At 43.8% G+C, this 26,283-nt stretch overlaps 1 protein-coding gene across 2 annotated transcripts in view; it reads right to left on the minus strand.

Moving 5' to 3' along the window:
• Positions 1–26,283, minus strand: part of LOC126244856 (ras-related and estrogen-regulated growth inhibitor-like) — a 619,627-nt gene that overhangs the window by 13,016 nt on the left and 580,328 nt on the right. For both annotated transcript variants that reach the window (XM_049948271.1, XM_049948270.1), the window contains one exon: positions 22,803–22,984. In XM_049948271.1, the coding sequence (XP_049804228.1) occupies positions 22,803–22,984 (182 nt within the window). The remainder of the gene's footprint in view (positions 1–22,802; positions 22,985–26,283) is intronic.

Genomic DNA, 26,283 nt, shown 5'->3' on the forward strand with positions numbered 1-26,283 from the left:
GTGGCTGAGCGGCTCTAGGCGCTACAGTCTGGAACCGCGCGACCGTTACGGTCATAGGTTCGAATTCTGCCTCGGGCATGGATGTGTGTGATGTCCGTAGGTTAGTTAGGTGTAAGTAGTTCTAAGTTCTAGGGGACTGATGACCTCAGATATTAAGTCCCATAGTGCTCAGAACAATTTTTTTGTTTAGTTTTCGTGAATGTGGATTTCAGAATCATCTGACGCTATGGAGTGACGAGGCTATCCCCCTCTTGAGCCTTTCTTTTCTTTCCGTCATTGCTTCTACGATGTATAGATTAAGCTGCAAGGACGATAGATCGTCATCTAACATTTCCTCAGAATGATCAGACCATCACGTACCGACATCAAGGAATCGCGACCAATGTAGAAACGTAAGAACAGACCGCACTTCATTTGTAAATATTTTATTCAGGAGAACCATTAGCGTATGCTTACTGTTAACCATATGGTTAATATATCCTTTTCCGTGACGATGCTGAAGAGAACCTGCTCATTTCTGTCTTATCAGTCCGCTGAATTCTCAGCAGTCTGCTGCAACACTACTTCCCAAAAATTTAGACTCTCTTCTATCCCTAATTATCCACAGGCCACGATTCACTTTTATACAATGCTGTGCTCCAGTCTTCCCTATATTACGGCGGTATGTAAAAGACTTCCTTGGGTGAGTAAATGTCTCCCCATCTGTGCTAGTTTGGTTTAGAGATCCTCCTACCTTCATCATCAATTGATTTTATTTTATTTTTTTTTTTCCTCCCAGCGTAGTGAAATTCCTTCACTGTGTCTGCTAGATTGTCCACAATTTTCCTGCCAAGACTATCAGTGACCTTTTCTCTGCTCCTACTTAATATTTTCGTGTACCTTTTATTTACTCTCAATCCATATGTTGTGCATAATACACTCTTCATTCCATACAAAATTCCTGTAATTGTTCCTCACTTTGCTATCCTCAAGGAATTTCATCAGTGAATCGTATCATAGATGCCTTTTCACTTTTGGGTCGGGGCGGTAATGGCACAAAATATCATTTTTTTGAAGCAAGACCAAGGTGGAAGCACGTCTCTTCTTAGCTGTTATTGGATTTTGAATTCTTCTCCAATGAAACTGTCGCTCCATATGGCGCGAGTACCTCTTTGTATTGGGCATCGCCTTCACAGATGTCAAGATATCAATAAGGAATGTTGAGGCATCGCAGGTTTCATGTAGTTCAGACGTACTCAATTTCTGAAATGGAGTGGAGCCGGTCGTTAACGATTGCCCTGAAGAAGTAGTAGCAATTGAAAAGCAGTCTGTTCTACAATTTTCTGCGTTGCCGTCGATTCCTTCGTGTCGGCATGTGAGTTTTATTCCATCGTTCTCTAGCAGGATATAAAATTCTTGTCGCCCTAATATAACTTTAACATAAGCTGAAAAGCCGGCCGCGGTGGCCGTGCGGTTCTGGCGCTGCAGTCCGGAACCGCGGGACTGCTACGGTCGCAGGTTCGAATCCTGCCTCGGACATGGGTGTGTGTGATGTCCTTAGGTTAGTTAGGTTTAAGTAGTTCTAAGTTCTAGGGGACTTATGACCTAAGATGTTGAGTCCCATAGTGCTCAGAGCCATCTGAACCATAAGCTGAAACAAGCTTTTATACAACACCTGATTCAATTACGTTGTTAAATTCTGAAACGTTTATGCTACTTGAACCCCAAAAGTAGCGCCTTAAGCGTTAAACTATGCGAACACAAGTCAGAGGAAGTGCATCTCATCACAGCTACCAAGTTTTTCACCAACCGCACCACATTTCTCATTAACCGCAATAATGTGTTTTCTCGAGCTTAAATTTCCGACACTACGAGCAATAAAAAATTCTGAAACGTTTTCTCTCATCCACTGACGGCCACTCATGTGATATATTTTTACCAATTGTTACTTTATTTGTTGTACAGAACTTGGTAAACTTTCTTTTCGTCACTATGTAACAGTCCATTTACAGAGGCGAAATAAGTAAAGCTTTGGAAAACATTGTACACTTTTCTTCTATTGCTTCTCGTAAGAGTAATTATAGCACTAGCCTCATATGTGAAAATCACTAACTTGCTTGATGTAATGTAACTGGAAGACAACTCAGCAGTACAAGGAATAGAAGTGGACCCAAAATTGAAACTTTTGGAAACTCCATTCGCAAATTTTATACCAGTCACTAAAAGCTCCTGTTCTCTAAACACTTTAGTCTCTCCTGTTTTGTCTTGTTCATATTTCTCTTTAAAACTGCAATACCGTACTCATTAATTGATTTATGAGTAGTCGTATGCACTGAAAGAAAGTGTTCAGACAGCGACTGTTACTATTAGTCGACAATTATTGGTTACTACATTGCTCCATGATACTAACTGAGGAGAACTGAAACGGGCTTTTGGACCTACATTGGCACACGTAGGAGTCATGGCATATTACCTGTTATAATGGTCCAGTTGTATCAACATATCCACCATGCGAAATTAATATCGAAGCAGCCACGGCAGTTTGGAGGCCAATTTGAATAAATTTCACTCCATGACTAATCTTCCGCGAGCCAGCTTTGTGGCATTTCAGCGCATTTGTTAATTACAGTTCCTTCTGTTCTGTATCGTGTAAAGCCGCAGATTCACCGCTGAATGCCATTTCTCTCTCTAGTGGAAGACACATTACCTTGCTCAAAAGCTGTTTCATCCGGTGCAATTCTTGTCCAGAGGCCTACAGTATAATTTATTCAAGCCGTCTTACTCTTTTCTCTAACATAAATTTTCATCTTGGCGGCACAGAAAAAGAAATGTGTGCGCAATCTCGTATTTCATCCATGACTCCCCGTTCCCTTCTTGTCCCAGTCATACGCGGTTTCCTGGCTGCGTGCCGAAGAGCCACTCGAGTGAAACGTTTCTTGTTGGTTGCGTGCACTGCAAGAGCTGTAAACCAAAGGAGGTTTCTGACTCTAGACAGGCGTTCCCTTTCAGTTTTGTTCAAGCCTTAGCTGTAACATGCTCATTTGACTTTCATTACAAACTGACTTTTATTAACGTTTTGTCATAAGTACATACAAAGCTTCTTTCTTGTACCGTTTCCGATTCTTGATGTTGCGCATTAGTGCGAGTCCCTCACTCTGATTGCACAAACCCACAACCAACCGTAAAAAAATATTGAAAGCGTGATAACATCTTCTCTATGGCATGTTCTACACAAATTTATAGAGTTTTAGGACTTCAGTCAGGTTTTCTAATGTGCCGTCAAAATTTATCAGAAATAGAGGTTTTTCTGACACACTTTGAGGCGTAGCGCCTTATACCGATCCTGCCTTGGAGGCGGTTAAGTGGGAGATGTGTCTTAGACCTAGATAGTGACAGATGGTGACGTGAGACTGGACGCGCACGTAGTTAATGTATCAGCCGATAGAGGACAATATTGGATAGGGGACTGATTTAGTTTCGATTGTGCCCACTAGAGTGCACTAAAGTAATAGAACGTTTTTCATAAACTGTTCTAGTACATTCATAAAATGTTATTATGTCTTTTTGTGTATGTAAAATGTTATAAATTTGTTTTAGCAGTATGAATGATGCGTGAATGTCGTTTAAGGTTAATATGACGATAATTGTTTAACGAGTTATGTAGTGGGATTTAGTGTGGGAACAATTCGAAGAAGTATGGATGTGGACAAAGGGGATTTTTGTAGAATAGATTTGTAAAGCAGGTTTATGGTAAAGGGAAAGTTAATTCAGGCATAAATAACAATAGTAAATAACTTTATGCATAAACAAAACTTCAGCATATTACATAATTACGTCGCTAAAAATTGCAGTCGTTAGGTTTACCATTTTGCGATTGGTTATTAATGAAAGGCGCGGACTGACGCGGGAGAATGTTGTTTTGCTATTGGCTGTTGGGTAAACTGACCAATGGCAAAGCAATATTCTTCGCGCGCCTTTCTCTGCTGGTAAAGAAGACTTAGAGTATTCTAGAGAGGAGTCGGAGCCTAGCCATGAAACAGTTCGGACTTGTATAGTAGTAGTTTCGAGGGAAATGATAAGTTGCCGTATCTAGCAGTGTTTCATACATCAAAAGTGTTGTGAAGTGACGGTATAATTATTCCGATGGGTGTGTAGAAATTTCGGAATTTTTAAGTGAATTTTGTGACGAGAAAAGACATATATTCCGCGTGGCGTATTGAGCAGTTCGGTGGCTAAAAACTGTGACTGCATTAGGTACCGGCAGACTTAATATTTGGCGAGCATTCTCAACCAAAAACATTACGTATTTTTGTAGCTATTACGTTTTCGGGAAATGCAACACCACAAACTTGCTAACGTGAGTGAAAGGGATTGTGAGTGACTGTGTTAAGACTAGCACGGGCCTGGCAGTGATACTTGTTCACCTAAGTTTCAGAATATATTAATCATCATCATCATCATCATTTAAGACTGATTATGCGTTTCAGCTTTCAGTCTGGAGCATAGCCCCCCTCCATGATCCCCTATTCAGTGCTCTTCTGATGTTAAACTTATTACTTCAAAATCATTCTTAACCGAATCCAGGTACCTTCTCCTTGGTCTGCCCCGAATCCTCCTACCCTCTACTGCTGAACCCATGAGTCTCTTGGGTAACCTTGCTTCTCCCATGCGTGTAACATGACCCCACCAGCTAAGCCTGTTCGCCCAGACTGCTACACCTATAGAGTTCATTCCCAGTTTTTCTTTGATTTCCTCAGTGTGGACACCCTTCTGTTATTGTTCCCATCTACTAGTACCTGCAATCATCCTAGCTACTTTCATATCCGTAACCTCAACCTTGTTGATAAGGTAACCTGAATCCACCCAGCTTTCACTCCCATACAACAAAGTTGGTCGAAAGATTGAACGGTGCACAGATAACTTAGACTTGGTACTGACTTCCTTCTTGCAGAAGAGAGTAGATCGTAGCTGAGCGCTCACTGCATTAGCTTTGCTACCCTCGCTTTCAGTTCTTTCACTATGTTGCCATCCTGTGAGAATATGCATCCTAAGTACTTGAAACCGTCCACCAGTTCTAACTTTGTTCCTCCTATTTGGCACTCAATCCGTTTATATTTCTTTCCCACTGACATTACTTTCGTTTTGGAGATGCTAATCTTCATACCATAGTCCTTACATTTCTGATCTAGCTCTGAAATATTACTTTGCAAACTCTCAATCGAATCTGCCATCACAACTAAGTCATCCGCATATGCGAGACTGCTTATTTTGTGTTCACATATCTTAATCTCACCCGGCCAGTCTATTGTTTTCAACATATGATCCATAAATAATATGAACAACAGTGGAGACAGGTTGCAGCCTTGTCTTACCCCTGAAACTACTCTGAACCATGAACTCAATTTACCGTCAACTCTAACTGCTGCCTGACTATCCATGTAAAGACCTTTAATTGCTTGCAAACGTTTGCCTCCTATTCCATAATCTCGTAGAACAGACAATAACTTCCACCTAGGAACCAGGTCATATGCCTTTTCTAGATCTATAAAGCATAGATACAATTCCCTGTTCCACTCATAACACTTCTCCATTATTTGCCGTAAGCTAAAGATCTGGTCCTGACAGCCTCTACGAGGCCTAAACCCACACTGATTTTCATCCAATTGGTCCTCAACTAATGCTCTCACTTTCCTTTCAACAATACCTGAGAAGATTTTACCCACAATGCTGATTAAAGAGATACCTCTGTAGTTGTTAGAATCTTTTCTGTTTCCATGTTTAAAGATTGGTGTGATTACTGCTTTTGTCCAGTCTGATGGAACCTGTCCCGACTCCCAGGCCATTTGAATTATCCTGTGTAACCATTTAAGACCTGACATTCCACTGTATTTGATGAGTTCCGACTTAATTTCATCCACCCCAGCTGCTTTATGGCACTGCAATCGATTGACCATTTTCTCCACTTCCTCAAATGTGATCCTATTTCCATCATCATTCCTATCCCATTCTACCTCGAAATCTGAAACATTACTGATCGTATATTTTCACCTACATTGAGCAACTCTTCAAAATATTCCCTCCATCTGCCCAAGGCATCCACAGGATTCACCAGCAGTTTTCCTAACCTGTACAAAATACTTGTCATTTCCTTCTTGAATCCCTTTCGAAGACTGCTAATTACACTCCAGAATGGTTTTCCTGCAGCTTGACCCATAGTCTCCAACCTGTTTCCAAAGTCTTCCCAAGATTTCTTCTTGGATGCAGCAATTATCTGTTTGGCTTTGTTTCTTTCTTCAACATAACTTTCTCTGTCTACCTGAGTCCTAGTATGTAGTCATTTTTGATACGCCTTCTTTTTCCTTTTACAGGCTGCCTTGACTGTGTCATTCCACCAAGCTGTTTGCTTCATCCTACTTTTACACACTACTGTTCCAAGACATTCTTTAGCCACTTCTAGTACTGTGTCCCTGTACCTTGTCCATTCCTTTTCCAATGACTGTAATTGACTACATTCAACTAACTGGTACCTTTCTGAGATCGCTGTTATGTACTTGTGCCTGATTCCCTTATCCTGAAGTTTCTCCACTCTTATCCTGACCTCCTGCACTTTCCGCCTCACAATTCCAATTTCACTGCAGATTAAATAATGATCAGATCAATATATTAAGGAAAAAATTTCCAACCTTCCATTTCGTGTGAAAATTTTCTCCCGAAACGTAGATTAGTGACTTTAATTGCAGCCTGGTTCACGTCGAAGTACAGTAGGTTTCGCTCGGCTTCCCTACTGATGATATGCTGAGACAATGTTCACAGTTAGGTGCAGGTTCGTCGTAAAAGGGACGGAAGGAACCTCGCCGCCGCAACTTGACTTCCAGTATGTCGCAGATATAAAACACAGGACTTTCAATTGGAAGAATTATTGGTATGAAACGAAAAAAGATGCACGGAATCATTTTAATTCTCAACGAGAGGTATCTTGAGCACCCACCATAGGCAGGCAATCATAACAGCTGTAGCCGAGCAGTGACGTTAGGTGGCGTTTCTGACTGGTTGTTCCCCTGAGGCGTCAGGGCATAGGCAGTCTGTGGCATTCATATGCACGTGCTGAACTGTTTTCTATGATGTGAATGATTACTTTCAACAAAAATTGCTGAATGCTATGAGAGGAAACCGTAGAGACATCACTTGCATCATATGTTTATGGTGTATTATCATCCAATAAAATTTCTACTCCTATTTTTCTCTCTCTCATTTATTATATGTTCTTTTGGAATTGTTGAACTGTCATGAAAAAACTCGTATCGTTTCTCCTCATTGCCCCTTGAAATGTTTAAGTTTATTGTAAACAATATACAGATTGTTCCAAAGTCTTCGAGACAAATGTCTGGAGTTAATAGTTCACTTCACGGGGAACAGCTCTTGTTAGAAAGAAAATGTTTGCTGACACTTTCCAGTGACGTTAGGTGGCGTTTCTGGCTGGTTGTGCCCCTGAGGCGTCAGGGCATAGGCAGTCTGTGGCATTCATATGCAGTGTGTGTTGCCTACCATCCAGTCATCTCCTGTGCGGGAAAGGCGGAAAACCGAACAAAATTGGAGTTCCTGATTGGTCTCTTTCTTCATTTAGAGACGCCCATTCTTACTAAATATTACTATCAATTTACAGGGGTAAGTAGTATGCAGATACTTCTAGTTCGTTGAAATCGTCGTCCTCAGGACACTGAATTCAATAATAATACACATAGCGTTGTCGCTAATATCAGGGGACATTTTGTCTCTAACAACAGTTGTTCCCCATTACATGATCTATCATCCCTAAAAGTTAGTACCAAAAAATTTTAAACAGCCTGTGTGCAGAGCGTCCCAGGAGGACTCGTGAAGTCTGGAACGTGACAGAAACGATTCTTCGAAACAAAAAAGTCCAGCAAGCATAGGCTATATGACGTGTTTATTAAGAGATATAGCACTTCACCATCTTTGATACTGCGGAACAAACCTGCTCTACTGCAAGCTCTTTGCTTTCCATATTTTGCGGGGTAGTAGTATGGGCCAAAACAAGAAAGAAAAGTCCAGTAAACGTGGGCTCTAAACAGCATCCCTTAAAATCTATGAGCACTTCTTCAGTACAATTGATGTATTTCACAGCAGTGAAGGTGAACAAGTGTTCATAGGTCTTAAGGCATGCATTATAGAGCCTATGTTTGTTAGACTATTTTGCTTCGAATGACCGTTCCTCTCGTATGCCTGAGTATTGACCATTTCTCCTGGGCCTACTTGTATATATGTTCTAATATCAAACTGTGTGTTTATTTGACAACATCCATAGGATATTGCATTGTGCCTGGCCGAAGAAATTAAAGAAAATGCAGAAATATAAAATGAAGTGCAATCTGAATCTTGGTGCGAATGCCATATGTCTGACAGATGGCGTCTTTTGTTAATTTCGGTGTGTCTTGGAACACCTAAAAAGCTGACGTCTAGTTATTTTCCGACTAGTACAGAAATATCGAAGTTTCTTCTGTTTTTACGACGTCGTGTATGGCTTTTGTGTTTCTTGGTTCCAGTTTTCTGAGCGTATCCTTACACCAACTGAGTTTTGGAGCTTAGGTAAAATTGCCCGGAATCCACCGGAAACAGAGCCTTTTCGTGTATAAATATCCATGAAAAACCGAACCTACTGCAGTACTCAGTATGGCTAGGGATGTTTTTTATTTCCAGGTAAGTTACTTTCCGAAGGTCTTCACCATGCGACATACAGTATCGATACTTTTTGGAACGACAACCGAATTTACTGAACTACATATTATGTATCAGTGACGGAAGAACGGCCAGGAAGTAATTCTGGAAATAATTTGTAGACTGTCTTCCGTGAGGGAGAACGAACACCAAAAGTGAAACGAACTGATTTGTGTCATTGTGTTGAGTTAGACGATTACGAAAACGGTAAGAATTCATGCAACGAAATATTCACAAGAAAATTCCGATTTCCGCGACACTGTTTATTTAATAAACTACGGGACTAGTTGATGAACAGACATTGTTCTAACAATAACAAATGAAAAATTTTAAAACCACAGTAACGTCACATGTTAACAGCGCCATCTAATGAGCGGTTCGTAAATCCTAAAATATAAGCAGCGTTCCTCCTATATAACCGAAGGTAGTAGAACTCTGGCCTGCTGAAAGCAATCTGCGGGTTGACGCTTTCTGACAGATTAAAACCTCTGTACTGGATGATTACTCGAATCCGAAACCTTGACTTTCGCGAGCTTATGCTCTTACCGGCTGAGCTATCCGGGCACGTCCCCGGCCCTCATCTTCCACTTTCCGAACTTCAAGTCAGTTCTCCTGCAGCCTTACGGTACAGCATTCCTCGAATACTGGATGCAGCAGAGTGTTCGCTCTGCATTTGTTTCAGAAACGTAAAGTTTACTGGCTCGATTCCCGATCTAGCACACAGTTGTAATCGGTCAGGTAATTTCAGAACATCTCACTCTTCACCGAAGAATGAAAAATTCATTCCAGAACCTTAGGGGTTTTGACAGCTTTACCTCCAGTGGGAGTCAAAGAAGAGTGGCTCATGGCTTCGTTTGGTGTACGCCACAAAGAAATTTACTCTTGTAATTCCGAGAGTACACGTTCCAAAAAGAAGGTCAAAAAACATACCACTTCCTCTCGTACGTTCCTCGGAAGGAGATGACAGCACAAGCTCATACACCAGCTCAGCGATTGAGAATAGAAGAAGTACAAGCTATTGTTGAGTAAACGGGCTGATTTTGGTAAGTGGGAACGAACTGCATCGTATTATGGTCATTTTGGCAGAAATACGTTCCAAGGGATATGCACCCACTTGAACATGGAGATAAAAGGTCTTTGCCAGCGGCCTCGGTACCAGAACCAGGCAGCAGACCTGCCAGCAAGTGTAAGCAGACGACGACCGCGTGGAACACTCTGCATGACAAGTGCCACTATCCACGTCACCTACACGATGGTGCTACAGCTCACTGCCAACTCGAGTGTAGAGCTGAAACAAGTACAGACAGAACTTCCCCACTTCGCTGATGTGTAGTTTAAATCACTGAAAAATACACTGTTGTTGTTGTGGTCTTTAGTCCAGAGACTAGTTTGATGGAGGTCTCCATGCTACTCTATCCTGTGCATGGTTCTTCATCTCCCAGTACCTACTGCAACCTACATCCTTCTGAATCTGTTTACTGTATTCATCTCTTGGTCTCCCTCTGCCATTTTTACCCTCCACGCTGCCCTCCAATACTAAATTGGTGATCCTTTGATGCCTCAAAATATACCCTACCAACCGATCCCTTCTTCTAGTCAAGTTGTGCCACAAATTTCTCTTCTCTCCAATTCTATTCAATACCTCCTCATTAGTTATGTGATCTACCCATCTAATCTTCAGCATTCTTCTGTAGACCACATCTCGAAAGCTTCTATTCTCTTCTTGTCTAAACTATTTATCGTCCATGTTTCACTTCCATACATGGCTACACTCCATACAAATACTTTCTGTAGGTGGCAGGGGTAAAATACAGGGAGAGAAAAGCTATTTCCAATTTGTACAGAAACCAGATGGCAGTTATAAGAATCGAGGGACATGAAAGGGAAGCAGTGGTTGGGAAGGGAGTGAGACAGGCTTGTAGCCTCTCCCCAATGTTATTCAATCTGTATATTGAGCAAGCAGTAAAGGAAACAAAAGAAAAATTTGGAGTAGGAATTAAAATCCATGGAGAAGAAATAAAAACTTTGAGGTTCGGCGATGACATTGTAATTCTGTGAGAGACAGCAAAGGACCTGGAAGAGCAGCTGAACGGAATGGACATGGTCTTGAAAGGAGGATGTAAGAAGAACATCAACAAAAGCAAAACGAGGATAATGGAATGTAGTCGAATTAAGTCGGGTGATGCCGAGGGAATTAGATTAGGAAATGAGACACTTAAAGTAGTAAAGGAGTTTTGCTATTTGGGGAGCAAAATAACTGATGATGGTCGAATTAGAGAGGATATCAAATGTAGACTGGCAATGGCAAGGAAAGCATTTCTGAAGAAAAATACATTGACGTGAAAACGTCGTAGCAGCAAGGAGTTGTGCGACATAAACGAAAGGTATTAGGCGTGTTTCTACATCTGAAAAATGATGTATATTCAAATTTTGCACCAGTCGCATGAGTGGCGCTAGCAGCACCACTAAGAGGAAGCAAATAGCGTTTGCTTTAAATATACGCTGTAACGGTCGCGAGCGTTAGTTACCTTTGAGACTGGACGTGGTGAATTCATGTTAGTCAAGAATGCCCATAAAGGCGACAAAGATGCCACTGTCAAAACCTCACCGACTTTGAACGCGGTCGTGTAATGGGGCCACCAGAAGCTGGATATTCCTTCTGCGGTTTTGCGGAAAGACTTGGCAGCCACTCTACACAATTGCTGGTAGCGGTGGTCAAGAGAATGTAAGATCGGAAGAAGACTGGGCTCCGGCCGGCCATGTGGCACTACTGAGAGTAAAGACCATCATTTTTAGCGTATGAGTGTGGCGTATCGTACAATCTCAGCAGCAGTTGCCACCACTGTGACACAACGGAGTGTTGCAAATGGTTCAAATGGCTCTGAACATTTTGGGACTTAACTTCTGAAGTCATCTGTTCCCTAGAACTTAGAACTACTTAAACCTAACTAAACTAAGGACATCACACATATCCAGGCCCGAAGCTTGATCCGAAGCTGCGACCGTAGCAATCGCGCGGTTCCACATTGTAGCGCCTAGAACCGCTCGGCCACTCCGGCCGGCTGAAGTGTTGCAGAATGGTTACTTCAACGACAGCTCCAAGCCAGACGCGCCGTAACGCTAATTCAACTTACCCCATAACATCGCCATTTGCGACTTCGGTGGTGTCAAGTGAGAGCTCGATGGAGAGCGGGGTGGAGGGCTGCTGTATTTTCTGACGAAAGCTGTGTCTGGCTCAGTGCAAGTGATGGCCGTGTGTTGGTTTGTGTGCTAGACACACTGGACCTACACCTGGAGTTCCAGTTATGGTCTGGGATGCGATTTCGTATGGCACTCTCGTGGTTATCCCACGCACCCTGACTGCAAATTTGTACGTCAGTCTGATGACTCAACCCACTGTTCTGCCATTCAGGAGCAGCAGTCAAAAAAATGGTTCAAATGGCTCTGAGCACTATGGGACTCAACTGCTGAGGTCATTAGTCCCCTAGAACTTAGAACTAGTTAAACCTAACTAACCTAAGGACATCACAAACATCCATGCCCGAGGCAGGATTCGAACCTGCGACCGTAGCGGTCTTGCGGTTCCAGACTGTAGCGCCTTTAACCGCACGGCCACTTCGGCCGGCTGAGCAGCAGTCGAGAGGGTGCTTTCCAACAGGATAACGCTTGCTCGCATAACGCTGTTGTAACCCAACATGCTCTACAGACTGTCTACATGTTGCCTTGCCCTACTCGATCCCCAGATCCGTCTCCAATCGAGTACTATGAGACATCATGGGACGACGACACCAGCGTCCCTGTATTGACGGACCAAGTACAACAGGCATGCACCTCACCCCACAAACTGACATCCCGCACCTTTACAATACAATGCATGCACGTTTGCAATGTTGCATTCAACATTCTGGCACCTACACCTGTTATTGATATACCAGCATTTCACACTTACAATGGCTTATCCCGTGCTTACGTTAACCTGCGATCTTGCAATGTTAGTCACTTAAATATGCTAACTAGACAAATGTATTCCCGAAATTTCATTACTCTATAGTAATTACACTACTGGCCATTAAAATAGCTACACCACGAAGATGACGTGCTACAGACGCGAAATTTAAGCCACAGGAAGAAGCTGCTGTGATATGTAAATGATTAGCTTTTCAGAGCATTCACACGAGGTTGGCGCCCGTGGCACACCTACAACGTGCTGACATGAGGAAAGTTTCCAACCGATTTCTCATACACAAACAGCAGTTGACCAGCGTTGCCTGCCGGCCGAAGTGGCCCAGCGGTTCTAGGTGCTACAGTCTGGAACCGCGCGACCGCTACGGTCGCAGGTTCGAATCCTGCCTGGGGCATGGATGTGTGTGATGTCCTTAGGTTAGTTAGGTCTAAGTAGTTCTAAGTTCTAGGGGACTGATGACCTCAGAAGTTAAGTCCCATAGTGCTTAGAGCCATTTGAACCATTTTTGAACCAGCGTTTCCTGGTGAAACGTTGTTGTGATGCCTCGTGCATGGAGGTGAAATGCGTACCATCACTTTGGCGACTTTGATAAAGGTCGGATTTTAGCCTATCGCGATTGCGCTTTATGGTATCGCGACATTGCTGCTCACGTTGTTCGAGATCCAATGACTGTTAGCGGAATATGGAATCGGTGGGTTCAGGAGGGTAATACGGAACGCCGTGCTGGATCCCAACGGCTTCGTATCACTAGCAGTCGAGATGACAGGCATCTTATCCGCATGGCTGTAACGGATCGTGCAGCCACGTCTATATCCCTGAGTCAACAGATGGGGACGCTTGCAAGACAACAACCATCTGCACGAACAGTACGGTGACGTTTGCAACAGCATGGACTATCAGCTCGGAGACCATGGCTGCGGTTACCCTTGATGCTGCAACATAGACAGGAGCGCCTGCGATGGTGTACACAACGACGAACCTGGGTGCACGAATAGCAAAACGTCATTTTTTCGGATGAATCCAGGTTCTGCTTACTGCATCTCATGGTAGCATCCGTGTTTGGCGACATCGCGGAGAACGCACATTGGAAGCGTGTATTCGTCATCGCCATACTGGTGTATCACCCGGTGTGATGGTATGGGGTGCCATTGGTTACACGTCTCGGTCACCTCTTGTTCGCATTGACGGCACTTTGAACAGTGGACGTTACATTTCAGATGTGTTACGACCCGTGGCTGTACCCTTCATTCGATCCCTGTGAAACCCTACATTTCAGCAGGATAATGCACGACCGCATGTTGCAGGTCCTGTACGGGCCTTTCTGAATACAGAAAATGCTAGACTGCTGCCCTGGCCAGCACATTCTACGGATGTCTAACCAACTGAAAACGTCTGATCAATGGCAGCCGAGCAACTGGCTCGTCACAATACGCCAATCAGTACTCTTGATGAACTGTGGTATCGTGTTGAAGCCGCATGGGCAGCTGTACCTGTACACGCCATCCAAGCTCTGACTCAGTGCCCAGGCGTATCAAGACCGTTATTACGGCCAAAGGTGGTTGTTCTGGGTACTGATTTCTCAGGATCTGCGCACCCAAATTGCGTGAAAATGTAATCACATGTCAGTTCTAGTATAATATATTTTTCCAATGAATACCCGTTTATCATCTGCATTTTTTCTTGGTGTAGCAATTTTAATGGCCAGTTGTGTATTTTTTAGTGTTACGATATGTTTGGCGTCAGTGTACGCTACGAGAGATCTGCTGTTTCCATGTTGAAGTGTGTGTACCTCACTCGGAACGTGTTTGCGGTCACATGTCCGTATGAGCTTTGTTACTCCTTATCCTCTTACGTATAGTTTCCGGCAGTTCGTATCCACGTAGCGAAATCATCGCGAAGTTACAGATACGCATTCGTTCTTATACACTCCTGGAAATGGAAAAAAGAACACATTGACACCGATGTGTCAGACCCACCATACTTGCTCCGGACACTGCGAGAGGGCTGTACAAGCAATGATCACACGCACGGCATAGCGGACACACCAGGAACCGCGGTGTTGGCCGTCGAATGGCGCTAGCTGCGCAGCATTTGTGCACCGCCGCCGTCAGTGTCAGCCAGTTTGCCGTGGCATACGGAGCTCCATCGCAGTCTTTAACACTGGTAGCATGCCGCGACAGCGTGGACGTGAACCGTATGTGCAGTTGACGGACTTTGAGCGAGGGCGTATAGTGGGCATGCGGGAGGCCGGGTGGACGTACCGCCGAATTGCTCAACACGTGGGGCGTGAGGTCTCCACAGTACATCGATGTTGTCGCCAGTGGTCGGCGGAAGGTGCACGTGCCCGTCGACCTGGGACCGGACCGCAGCGACGCACGGATGCACGCCAAGACCGTAGGATCCTACGCAGTGCCGTAGGGGACCGCACCGCCACTTCCCAGCAAATTAGGGACACTGTTGCTCCTGGGGTATCGGCGAGGACCATTCGCAACCGTCTCCATGAAGCAGGGCTACGGTCCCGCACACCGTTAGGCCGTCTTCCGCTCACGCCCCAACATCGTGCAGCCCGCCTCCAGTGGTGTCGCGACAGGCGTGAATGGAGGGACGAATGGAGACGTGTCGTCTTCAGCGATGAGAGTCGCTTCTGCCTTGGTGCCAATGATGGTTGTATGCGTGTTTGGCGCCGTGCAGGTGAGCGCCACAATCAGGACTGCATACGACCGAGGCACACAGGGCCAACACCCGGCATCATGGTGTGGGGAGCGATCTCCTACACTGGCCGTACAACACTGGTGATCGTCGAGGGGACACTGAATAGTGCACGGTACATCCAAACCGTCATCGAACCCATCGTTCTACCATTCCTAGACCGGCAAGGGAACTTGCTGTTCCAACAGGACAATGCACGTCCGCATGTATCCCGTGCCACCCAACGTGCTCTAGAAGGTGTAAGTCAACTACCCTGGCCAGCAAGATCTCCGGATCTGTCCCCCATTGAGCATGTTTGGGACTGGATGAAGCGTCGTCTCACGCGGTCTGCACGTCCGGCACGAACGCTGGTCCAACTGAGGCGCCAGGTGGAAATGGCATGGCAAGCCGTTCCACAGGACTCCATCCAGCATCTCTACGATCGTCTCCATGGGAGAATAGCAGCCTGCATTGCTGCGAAAGGTGGATATACACTGTACTAGTGCCGACATTGTGCATGCTCTGTTGCCTGTGTCTATGTGCCTGTGGTTCTGTCAGTGTGATCATGTGATGTATCTGACCCCAGGAATGTGTCAATAAAGTTTCCCCTTCCTGGGACAATGAATTCACGGTGTTCTTATTTCAACTTCCAGGAGTGTAGATATCCGGGCGGCCTGCCATCGCCTATACAGCACTTCCGTGAGAGGTACCTCGCGTGCAGAGACTGCGTCCGCAGCCGGCAGTGCCATAAAGCCGCGAGCGGTGCGTGGCGTTGCGTGACCTGCTGGGCAGGGCTGGCTCGCTCGCCCGTGCGCACACGAGACGACCCCCGCGCCGGCACAGATAAATCACGACCGCCTTAAACACGCTGAATTACACACACTCTGCACCGTATCTGACGTCGCGGGTACGGCCGTAAAGAAAGGAAAAGTCGTGCAGCGGGTAACCACTTTCCGCTGATGGAAGCCGCATGTCTTGTGGCTTCATAAACAGTTCTGATGGGTGTGCGATGAGATACGGCTGTCCACGAACTGCGGTAGTTACGGAACAGAGAAGTGCTCGTGCCCGACTCTAAGAGTCTAACATCTCTTGTTTGTTGTTCTGGGAGCTGCATCAGTAAGGACAATCTTAAAAACCGGTGACATGAAAGGAATTGAACTGATGCGACCGTTTAATCTGGAGCACTAAATTCACTGTACAGCACAATTTAAGGGGTCACTTTTTTCGAAAGCCGTAACTGTCTCCTATTACAACGTAGAAGTTTAAAGGTCTGCTCAAAAGTGCCAACAACCGTCCCCTATAATTGTGCAAAAGCGTAGCGACACTTCAAACAGAAAGGTGTCGACTCATGCGGTAAAAAAGGCTGGAGCTCAGAAGTTCATATGAGGAGTAAGATCGTTTAATGATCTCCCATTGTCACAAATTTTAGCACCATTCCGCCTAACAGTGTTCAGAAAGGATAGATTAAATACAGTTGGTGGTGGAGTATTTATTGCTGTCAGAGGTAGTGTACATTATAGGGAAATTGAAATAGAGTTTCCGCGAAATAATATGGGTAGAGATTATACTTGACAATCGGACTAAACTAATAACTGGATCGTTTTACCGACCCACCGACTCAGAAAATATAGTTGCTGAACAGTTCAAAGGAAACTTGAGTCTTATATCAAATGGGTACGCTACTCATACAATTGTTGTCGGTGGTGACTTCAATTTACCCTCGATATGCTGGAAAAATCATACCTTTAAAGCCGGCAGCAGGCATAAAACGTCATCCGAAATTTTTCTGAATGCTTTATCAGAAAATTACTTTGAACAATTAGTTCGTGAACCCACTCGAAGCGTAAATGGTTGCGAAAGAATACTTGACCTCTTAGCAACAAATAATCCTGGATAAGCAGGGAGTATCGTGACGAATACAGGACTTAGAGGCCACAAGGCAGCTGCTGCTAGGATGAATACAGTCACACCTGCAACCTACAAAACGAAACTTAAAGTATATCTATTTAAAAAAGCTGATAAAAAGCTCTTAAGCCTTTTTAAGAGACAGTCTTCACTCCTTCCGATCTGATCACGTAAGCGTAGAAAAGATGTGGAACGAATTCAGAGAGATAGTGTAAGTAGGCTGTTTAGGTTTTCTTATTGGTAATACCACGTAGCGCTCGGTATGAAAATCACTGCCTGTGCTGTGTGCAGTCTGTGGCTAGTTTGCATTGTTGTCTGCCATTGTAGTGTTGGGCAGCTGGATGTTAACAGCGCGTAGCGTTGCGCAGTTGGAGGTGAGCCGCCAGCAGTGGTGGATGTGGGGAGAGAAATGGCGGAATTCTGAAATTATATAAAACGTCCCCTTAGAAAAATTACTGACACACAATATTTTTTTGGCGCAAAGCAATCTGATTTTCAAAAATCCCTACAAAAGAATGGCCCTGACTAACATTAACCTGTACGTTTCACAAATCACTTACCTCACAAAAATCTTGGTTACTCGAACTACAGCAATACAGCGAGCGCCACTACTGCCAGCTAACTAAAAGATTCAAACTACGGAAGGCACTAACTACTGATAGGCACAGTTAGCAAATGAAAGATTTTAATAGAGAACAAACAATGTATTTACCTTAATAGTCATCAAAAGTCATAATATATATAGCAGTTCATGACATCCAGTCTTACAAATTTCAAAATTCCGCCATTTCTCTCCCAGCATCCACCACTGCTGGCGGCTCACCTAAACTGCGCAACGCTACGCGCTGTTAACATCCAGCTGCTCAACACTACAATGGCAGACAACAATGCAAACTAGCCACAGACTGCACACAGCACAGCCAGTGATTTTCATACAGAGCGCTACGTGGCGTTACCAATAAGAAAACCTAAACAGCCTACTTACAATAGTATCGACTGCAATTAACAGATATATACCACAAAAATTAATAAGTTTTGCTACTGATCCCCCATGGTACACAAAACGGCTCAGATCGCTGTTGCAGAAGCAGCGAAGAAAGCATCCCAAATTTAAAAGAACGCAAAATCCCAAAGACAAGCAAAGTTTTGCAGAAGATCGAAATATAGCGCGTACTTCAATGCGAGATGCTTTTAATAATTTCCACAACGAAATTCTGTCTCGGAATCTGGCAAAAAACCCAAAGAGATTCTGGTCGTACATAAAGCACACCAGTGGCGAGACGCAAATCAATACCTTCACTGCGCGATAACAACGGTGAAGTCACTGATGACAGTGCCACTAAAGCAGAGTTATTAAACAAGGTTTTCCAAAACTCCTTCACCAAAGAAGACGAAGTAAATATTCCTGAATTCCAATCAAGAAAAAATGCCAAGATGAGAAACATAGAAGTAGATATCCTCGAAGTAACGAAGCAGCTTCAATCACAAAATAAAGGTTGGTTGGTTGGTTTGGGGAAGGAGACCAGACAGCGAGGTCATCGGTCTCATCGGATTAGGAAAGGATGGGGGAAGGAAGTCGGCCGTGCCCTTTGAAAGGAACCATCCCGGCATTTGCCTGGAGCGATTTAGGGAAATCACGGAAAACCTAAATCAGGATGGTCGGACGCGGGATTGAACCGTCGTCCTCCCGAATGCGAGTCCAGTGTCTAACCACTGCGCCACCTCGCTCGGTACAAAATAAAGGCAAGGTCTCCGGTCCAGATTGTATACCAGTCAGGTTCCTCTCACCGTATGCTGATAAAATAGCTCCATGTTTAGCAATTATATACAACCATTCGCTCACAGAAATATCCGTACCTAATGACTGGAAGATTGCTCAAGTCACACCAATACTCAAAAAGGGAAGTAGGAGTATCCGCTGAATTACAGGCCTATATCACTAACGTCTATTTGCAGTAGGGTTTTGGAACATATACTGTATTGGAACATTATGAAGTACCTCAAAGAAAACGATTTATTGACAAATAGTCAGCACGGTTTCAGAAAATATCGTTCTTGTGAAACACAACTAGCTCTTTATACTCATGAAGTAACAAGTGCTATCGACAGGGGATGTCAAACTGATTCCACGTTTTTAGATTTCCAGAAGATTTTCGTCACCGTTCCTCACAAGCCTCTTCTAACCAAACGGCATGACTATGGAATATCGCGTCAGTTGTACGACTGGATTCGTGATTTCCTGTCAGAAAGGTCAAAGGTCGTAGTAATAGGCAGAAAGTCATCGAGTAAAACAAAATTAATATCCAGCGTTCCCCAAGGAAGTGTTACAGGCCCTCTATTGTTCCTGATCTATATTAAAGACGTAGGCGACAATCTGAGTAGTCTTCTTAGATTGTTTGCAGATGATGCTGTCATTTACCGTCTTGTAAAGTCATCAGATGACCAATTGACCCTGAACAAAGAAATGTGTGAAGTTATTCACATGAGTACTAAAAGAAATGCGCTAAATATCGATTACGCGGTAACTCACACAAATCGGGAGGTTGTAAATTCAACTAGGTACTTAGGGATTAAAATTACAAATAACCTAAATTGGAACGATCACATAGATAATGTTGTGGGTAGAGCAAACCACAGACTGCGATTCATTGGCAGAATACTTAGAAGGTGCAACAATTCTACTAAAGAGACTGTTTACACGGCGCTTGTCCTCCCCATTCTGGAGTTCTGCTGTGCGATGTGGCACCCGCATCAGGTGGAACTGACGGATGACATCGAAGAAGTACAAAGGAGGGCAGCACGTTATATATTATAGAGAAATAGGGGAGATGGTGCCACAGACATGATACGCGAATTGGAGTGAAAATAGGGACAAATGATCATCAGGATAAAATAACAGAAATCAGGGCTCGCATAAAAAAATTGAAGTGCTCGTTGTTCCCGCGTGCTATTCGAGGGAACGGTAGAGAGACAGCTTGAAGGTGGTTCATTGAACCCTCTGCCAGGCACTTTATTGTGAACAGCAGAGTAATCATGTAGATGTAGATGAACGCTACCTTTGACGTGTCACACGATGGGAAGGTCGTCACACCCATTATTATCCTGATTTCATCGCTATTTTTGTCGGTCCTGCGACAAAGGTCGGAACCACGACGCCCAGCGTTGAAATCATGCAAGTTTCTTAAGAATGGGCGAAGAACACGTTTCAGATACAGTGCCGCTCCGAATCGACAAGAGAAGTCCTCAGGAGGTGGAATAAAGGGCATCAATTATGTCACTCATTCGCTTTCATTCGCTTGGGGCCTCGATTGCCACACATTTCACGTTCGAAAACAATAGTTTGCACTGTGTTGAGCAGCCTGACGATGTTCTTGACAGTCTTTGACACTGTTGATATCCCCAGGACGAATCAACCCTTCTCTTAGGACATCGCAGGCCTGCAACCCAACTGAATGTGATCGCATCCCTTTGGATTGTAACGCAACCGCAATGTTTGCTCTGGTGTACTGGCTGGAACCACTAGGAACCGTTCAAAAGCATTCGATGAAACCTGAACGTCATCCAAAGCAGCAAAGGATGTTTATGCTTTTTCAGCTCTTCTGTTTCACAGTCACCGCGGGGGGTAGGGGATAGGGAGTGGGTGAGATATTGGCACATGCGTGAACAAAACAGGAAATGATCTCTCAGATCCTATCAACATGTGTCCGGAAATGCATCGTTGTCAAGGTAGATGGCACTGACGAATGACAGTTGCTCTGACCACGTGCCATGTGTTGCTTGTGTGTTACAGGTTGTGTGATTGACGTAGCGTACTGTAGCAGAATGGTCCAGTATTCATGTCAGAAATAAGCCGAAATGGTGTTTGTGTACGGCCAAGCAGATGGAAATGGTCGAGAGGCAGCGAGGCTGTACCAAAATAATTGCCTTCACAGACACCAAAGCACATCACACAACATTTCAAGCCCTTTTTAGGGGTTTATGTGATACGTGGGTCCTGTCGTACAGACGAACGTGTAAGGAGGTGGTGGACTGTGCGGAAAACAGTGTCGTATAAGATATTGAGACGAATCCTAGTACAAGCTCCAGGAAAGTGGCCCGCCAACATGGTGTAAGCAAAAGTACGATTATGTGTATTCTGCATGACAACCGGTTCTACCCTACCGCCTGCAATTCCATAGAGACCATTCTGAAGATTTGTTGTGACGTGGACGTGTTGATGCTCTCATACTGTGTTGGGGGACAATTTGTTTTCGTTGCACGCACACTGTCCATTTCAAATGGTTCAAATGGCTCTAAGCACTATGGGACTTATCATCTGAGGTCATCAGTCCCCTAGACTTAGAACTAATTAACCCTAAGTAACCTAAGGACATCACACACAACCATGCCCGAGGCAGGATTCGAACCTGCGACCCTAGTATCAGCGCGGTTCCGGACTGAAGCGAGTAGAACCGCTCGGCCACAGCTGCCGGCCACCGTCAATTTCCGGACACATATTCATAGTATATTTCTTCCTCCATTTCCATTCAGGAAGCCATCCCTGCAGTTTGTTCGTTTTATTAATGTATAATTTGTTAATTATTGATCTTTTTAAAAGAACGTTAATAAATATCGTTTAAATTTTTAATAAGTTATAAATTATTATTTGTTTTTCATCTTTACGACCAAAGATCTAAGTAGGTAAGTGAATTTGAACGTGAAACGCCAAACTGTTCATGAGAAAAAGAGGTCGTAACAGACGGACAGAGAAACAGACAGGTAAGAAAGGAAAAAAAAATTCGTGTTATGTGATTAAAAATTAACAGTTTTCGGATTTTTGCCTTGACCTATACTGTGAAACCTTGCTTATTGCCGAATTTTATGATTCCAGGTCAACAGGAAGTACCCTATAAGTTCTGATGACTTATTTTTGAGGTATCAAAATATATGACTCGAGCCGGCCGGTGTGGCGGTGCGTTTCTAGGCGCTTCAGTCTGGAACCGCGTGACCACTACGGTCGCAGGTTCGAATCCTGCCTCGGGCATGGATGTGTGTGATGTCCTTAGGTTAGTTAGGTTTAATTAGTTCTTAGTTCTAGGCGACTGATGACCTCAGAAATTAATTCGCATAGTGCTCAGAGCCATTTAAATGACACGAACTGCCGTATCTTTTGACTACACTGACTGAGAAGCTTAAAATTTGTACACTGCCAAGAGACCATGGACGTTACTATGTAACATAAATTTGAAAGTGATATGTCTACCGTTTCCTGAGAAATATGGTTCTTAAAAGTCGGACAGAAAGACAGACAGACACACACGGACAGACGGGCAACAAAGTGATCCTATATGGGTTCAGTTTTTACACACTGAGGCACGTAATCCCCCCCCCCCAAAAAAAAAAAGTAAAACAGTCCAATCGCCGTGTGGTCGCCTTGTGGGTGTGAGACGGCGCAGGGAGTACTGTTTAGGTAGCGGAGGGAAGGCGGATTAGGACTTGACATCCCGAGTGGTGAGCGGAGGCAGCTGGTGGTGGTGGTTGTGGTCGTTCTTACCGCGAGTGGTCGAGGTCTCGCTTGTTGCCGAGCAGCAGCGTCGTGAAGTAGGAGGGCAGCTTCAGCTTGGCCAGCTTGTCCAGCAGTTCGTGCGCGTCGTTGAAGCTGGCGCGGTCGCACACGCTGTACACGACCACAAACGCCTCGCCCCACCGGATGTGGTCGTACAGGCAGCCCGTCGCCTGAAACAGAGAGACACACCGACTCACATGACGTCCACTTGTCACGGTCCACCCAGCGCACGTCTGTTCAAATCCAAGCGAGTATTACAGCCTACATCAGTTTCAACCTGCTTACTGTATTCGAGCGTTTAGCGGCCCTTGGAGGGTCAGTGGTATTGATCAGTAACGTTGTGCACAATGCTATTGACGTTCTCCCCAGAATGCCCAGTAATATTGTCAATTATACTGTCAACAATACTGCGCGGCAGTGCTGTTGTTCCGAACGTAGCACGAAAGAGACGCAGCTACTGTGATAAATGCTCTACTTTGTTGTAAGCAGAAAAATAAGGTTGACGCCAAATCGGTTGAAGAAGATTGCTCAAGTAAACTTGTTGAGAGATTTAGACTGAAGGAAAGGAAAAAGACTATCATAGCTTATTGTGTGTTGGTGGTGCAACATTTGATACGTTACTGGAAATGGTTCTCGTCATACATTGGCGTCTCCATATGTAGACGCTTGCTCCCCTCCTTCCCTCCCACCCCGGATGAGTTTCTGTGGATGTAGTATCCCCATCATCAAAAACAAAATAATACAACGAGATATGCGGTCCCACGACGTCCGCACTTATCTATTTCTCTACGTTGCCTTGCTACAGGCAATTGTTTCAAAGACTCGAAATTTGCAAGTGCAGTTTTACCATACGGTATCTGAGACATACTTAAGGAAATTTGTCATGCAGTAATACGTGCACTAAAGGATTATATTCGGGTAGTAACGTATACACGAAGATATATATTTGTATATATTCTTTTATTAATAACTCTGGGATTACAGCTTGATAGTAAATTCAACAGAGAGGAAGACACCACAGAACTGCTGAAGCGTCTTAACAAATCTCTATTTGCAATGCAAATTGTGTCAGACATAGAGGATATAAAAATGAAAACTCTAGCATGCTATGCTTACTTTCATTCCATAATGTCATATGGGATTACTTTTTGTGGTAATTCATCAAGCAAGCTAAAGTTATCCATGCACAAAAACGTGCAATAAGGGTTATATATGGTGTGAACTCACGAACATGCTGCAGAAGCCTGTTTAGGGAACTAGGAATACTAACTACTGCTTCCCAATATATTTATTCCTCAATGAAATATGTCATTAAAAATATATCACTTTTTCAAACCAACACCTCAATTCATAGAAATAAGAATAATCTTCATACGGATTTAAAGTCACTATTATATGTTTATTACCTTATAAATAAAAAAGACATTTTTTTATTTTAAATTCAGTGTATTAATGCGATATTAGTAAATGAGTGTTTGTAAAATGATACTTTCATGTAGTGTTCATTAAAAAAAGAAAACGATCATTCTACTTGGGACCTGTGGAAGATACATTAGCTTATTTGTTTCAGTTGTAAATATTTGTCATGTATTATTGTTTTTTTGACATGTTCTACATCCTGGAGGACCTCCTCACTACGGATCAATTGGAATGAAAGTAAATCTAATCTAATCTAAACCTCATTCGCCACCACGAGGTTCAAATGGCTCTGAGCACTATGGGACTCAACTGCTGAGGTCATTAGTCCCCTAGAACTTAGAACTAGTTAAACCTAACTAACCTAAGGACATCACAAACATCCATGCCCGAGGCAGGATTCGAACCTGCGACCGTAGCGGTCTTGCGGTTCCAGACTGCAGCGCCTTTAACCGCACGGCCACTTCGGCCGGCCGCACCACGAGGACAAGCTATCGTTGAGTGCTGGGCAACACGTGAGTTGTTGGCCCTGCCATGCAGCTGAGGAAACTTGGGCTCCATACAGCTTCGTCCCAACGTAGCGACACTAATTGACCTGGCAAGCGTTAGAATTTCATTGTAGCTGTTGACTTTCCAAGTCTGAAATAGGGAAAGTGTTGCCCTATACCTGAGACTGGCCATGATTATTTAGAACGAAAGTTGATTAGATAATCGAATACTGAATGTTATTGGAGGTCGCTGTAGAGCTTTAAATTTGTGTGAATAAATAGCTGATGAAATAATGCTCACATTCAGTCTGTAGCTTAAGTCGCACTGACCATGGGAGACATTTTGGACAGAACAGATGGACCAGATCTACGGTAAGGAACGTGACAACTGATTATAAGCCAGCCGTTGTGGCCGAGAGGATCTAGGCACTTAAGTCCGGAACCGCGCTGCTGCTACTGTCGCAGGTTCGAATCCTGCCCCGGGCATGGATGTGCGTTATTTTCTCAGGTTAGTTAGATTTGAAGGGGGTAGGACGTCAAACGGGCCGACTTGGAGCAGGAGAGGCACCACAGGACATTTCAATTTCCAGTGTCTATACTTTTACAAGTAAATTCATAAAAATTTGTGAGCATGACCAGGAAGGATTCAGGATTCACACTCGTAGCAGCGGAAGTTCAAAAACATAACAAAATAATTTTTTTTACACGTGAAATTTCATCATTTTTTTCACCCACTATTGGCTACATTTGTTGCTATAGGTAAACTTTTCTTCATAAGTGAGAGAGACTGTTGGATCAATTTTGCACAGCATACAAACCATACTTACAGGTGTCTGAATCTGTAGAATCTATTTAATTTATGAAGAAATGAATGAGCTGTTACGTTTTAAGCTTTATGTTTAGAAAAAAATCAAATTTTGTAGTTAAGTATCTCAATTTTTACCACTGTTTTTAATAGATTTGGAAGATTCTAGAGCTTCCTACACCTGTAAGTATGGTTTGTATGCTGTGCAAAATTCATCAAAGAATCTCTCTTACTTGTGAAGAAAAATGTACTCATAGCAACAAATGCAGCCAACAGTATGTGAAAAAATGATGAAATTTCATATCTAAAAAAAATTATTTTGTTATGTTTTAGCACTTCCACTGCTATGAGTGTGAATCCTGAATCCTTCCTGGTCATGCTGACAAAGTTTTATAAATTTATTTGTAAAAGTATAGACAGTAGAAAATAAAATTTCCTGTGGTGCCTCCCCTGCTCCAAGTCGGCCCGTTTGACATCCTACCCCCCTAAGTAGTTCTAAGTATAGGGAACTGATGACCTCAGCTGTCAAGACCCATAGTGCTTGGAGCTATTTGAACCATTTTAACTGATTATAGTCGTCAACGTCGTTCATAATTAACAAAATCCAGCTCCACTGTAGGCTCTCGTGATTAAATTGCGCAAAAGAAATAATGGGACTCGGTACAGGTGATAATGTGAACTGCACTGACACGAACCACAAGAATACGCATCGCGCATGAGCACACTGCAAATTCGCAGCCTCTGCCCCAGTGAACGAGCT

This window comes from Schistocerca nitens, chromosome 1, assembly GCF_023898315.1.
Source record: "Schistocerca nitens isolate TAMUIC-IGC-003100 chromosome 1, iqSchNite1.1, whole genome shotgun sequence".
NCBI classification, from domain to species: Eukaryota; Metazoa; Arthropoda; class Insecta; order Orthoptera; family Acrididae; genus Schistocerca; species Schistocerca nitens.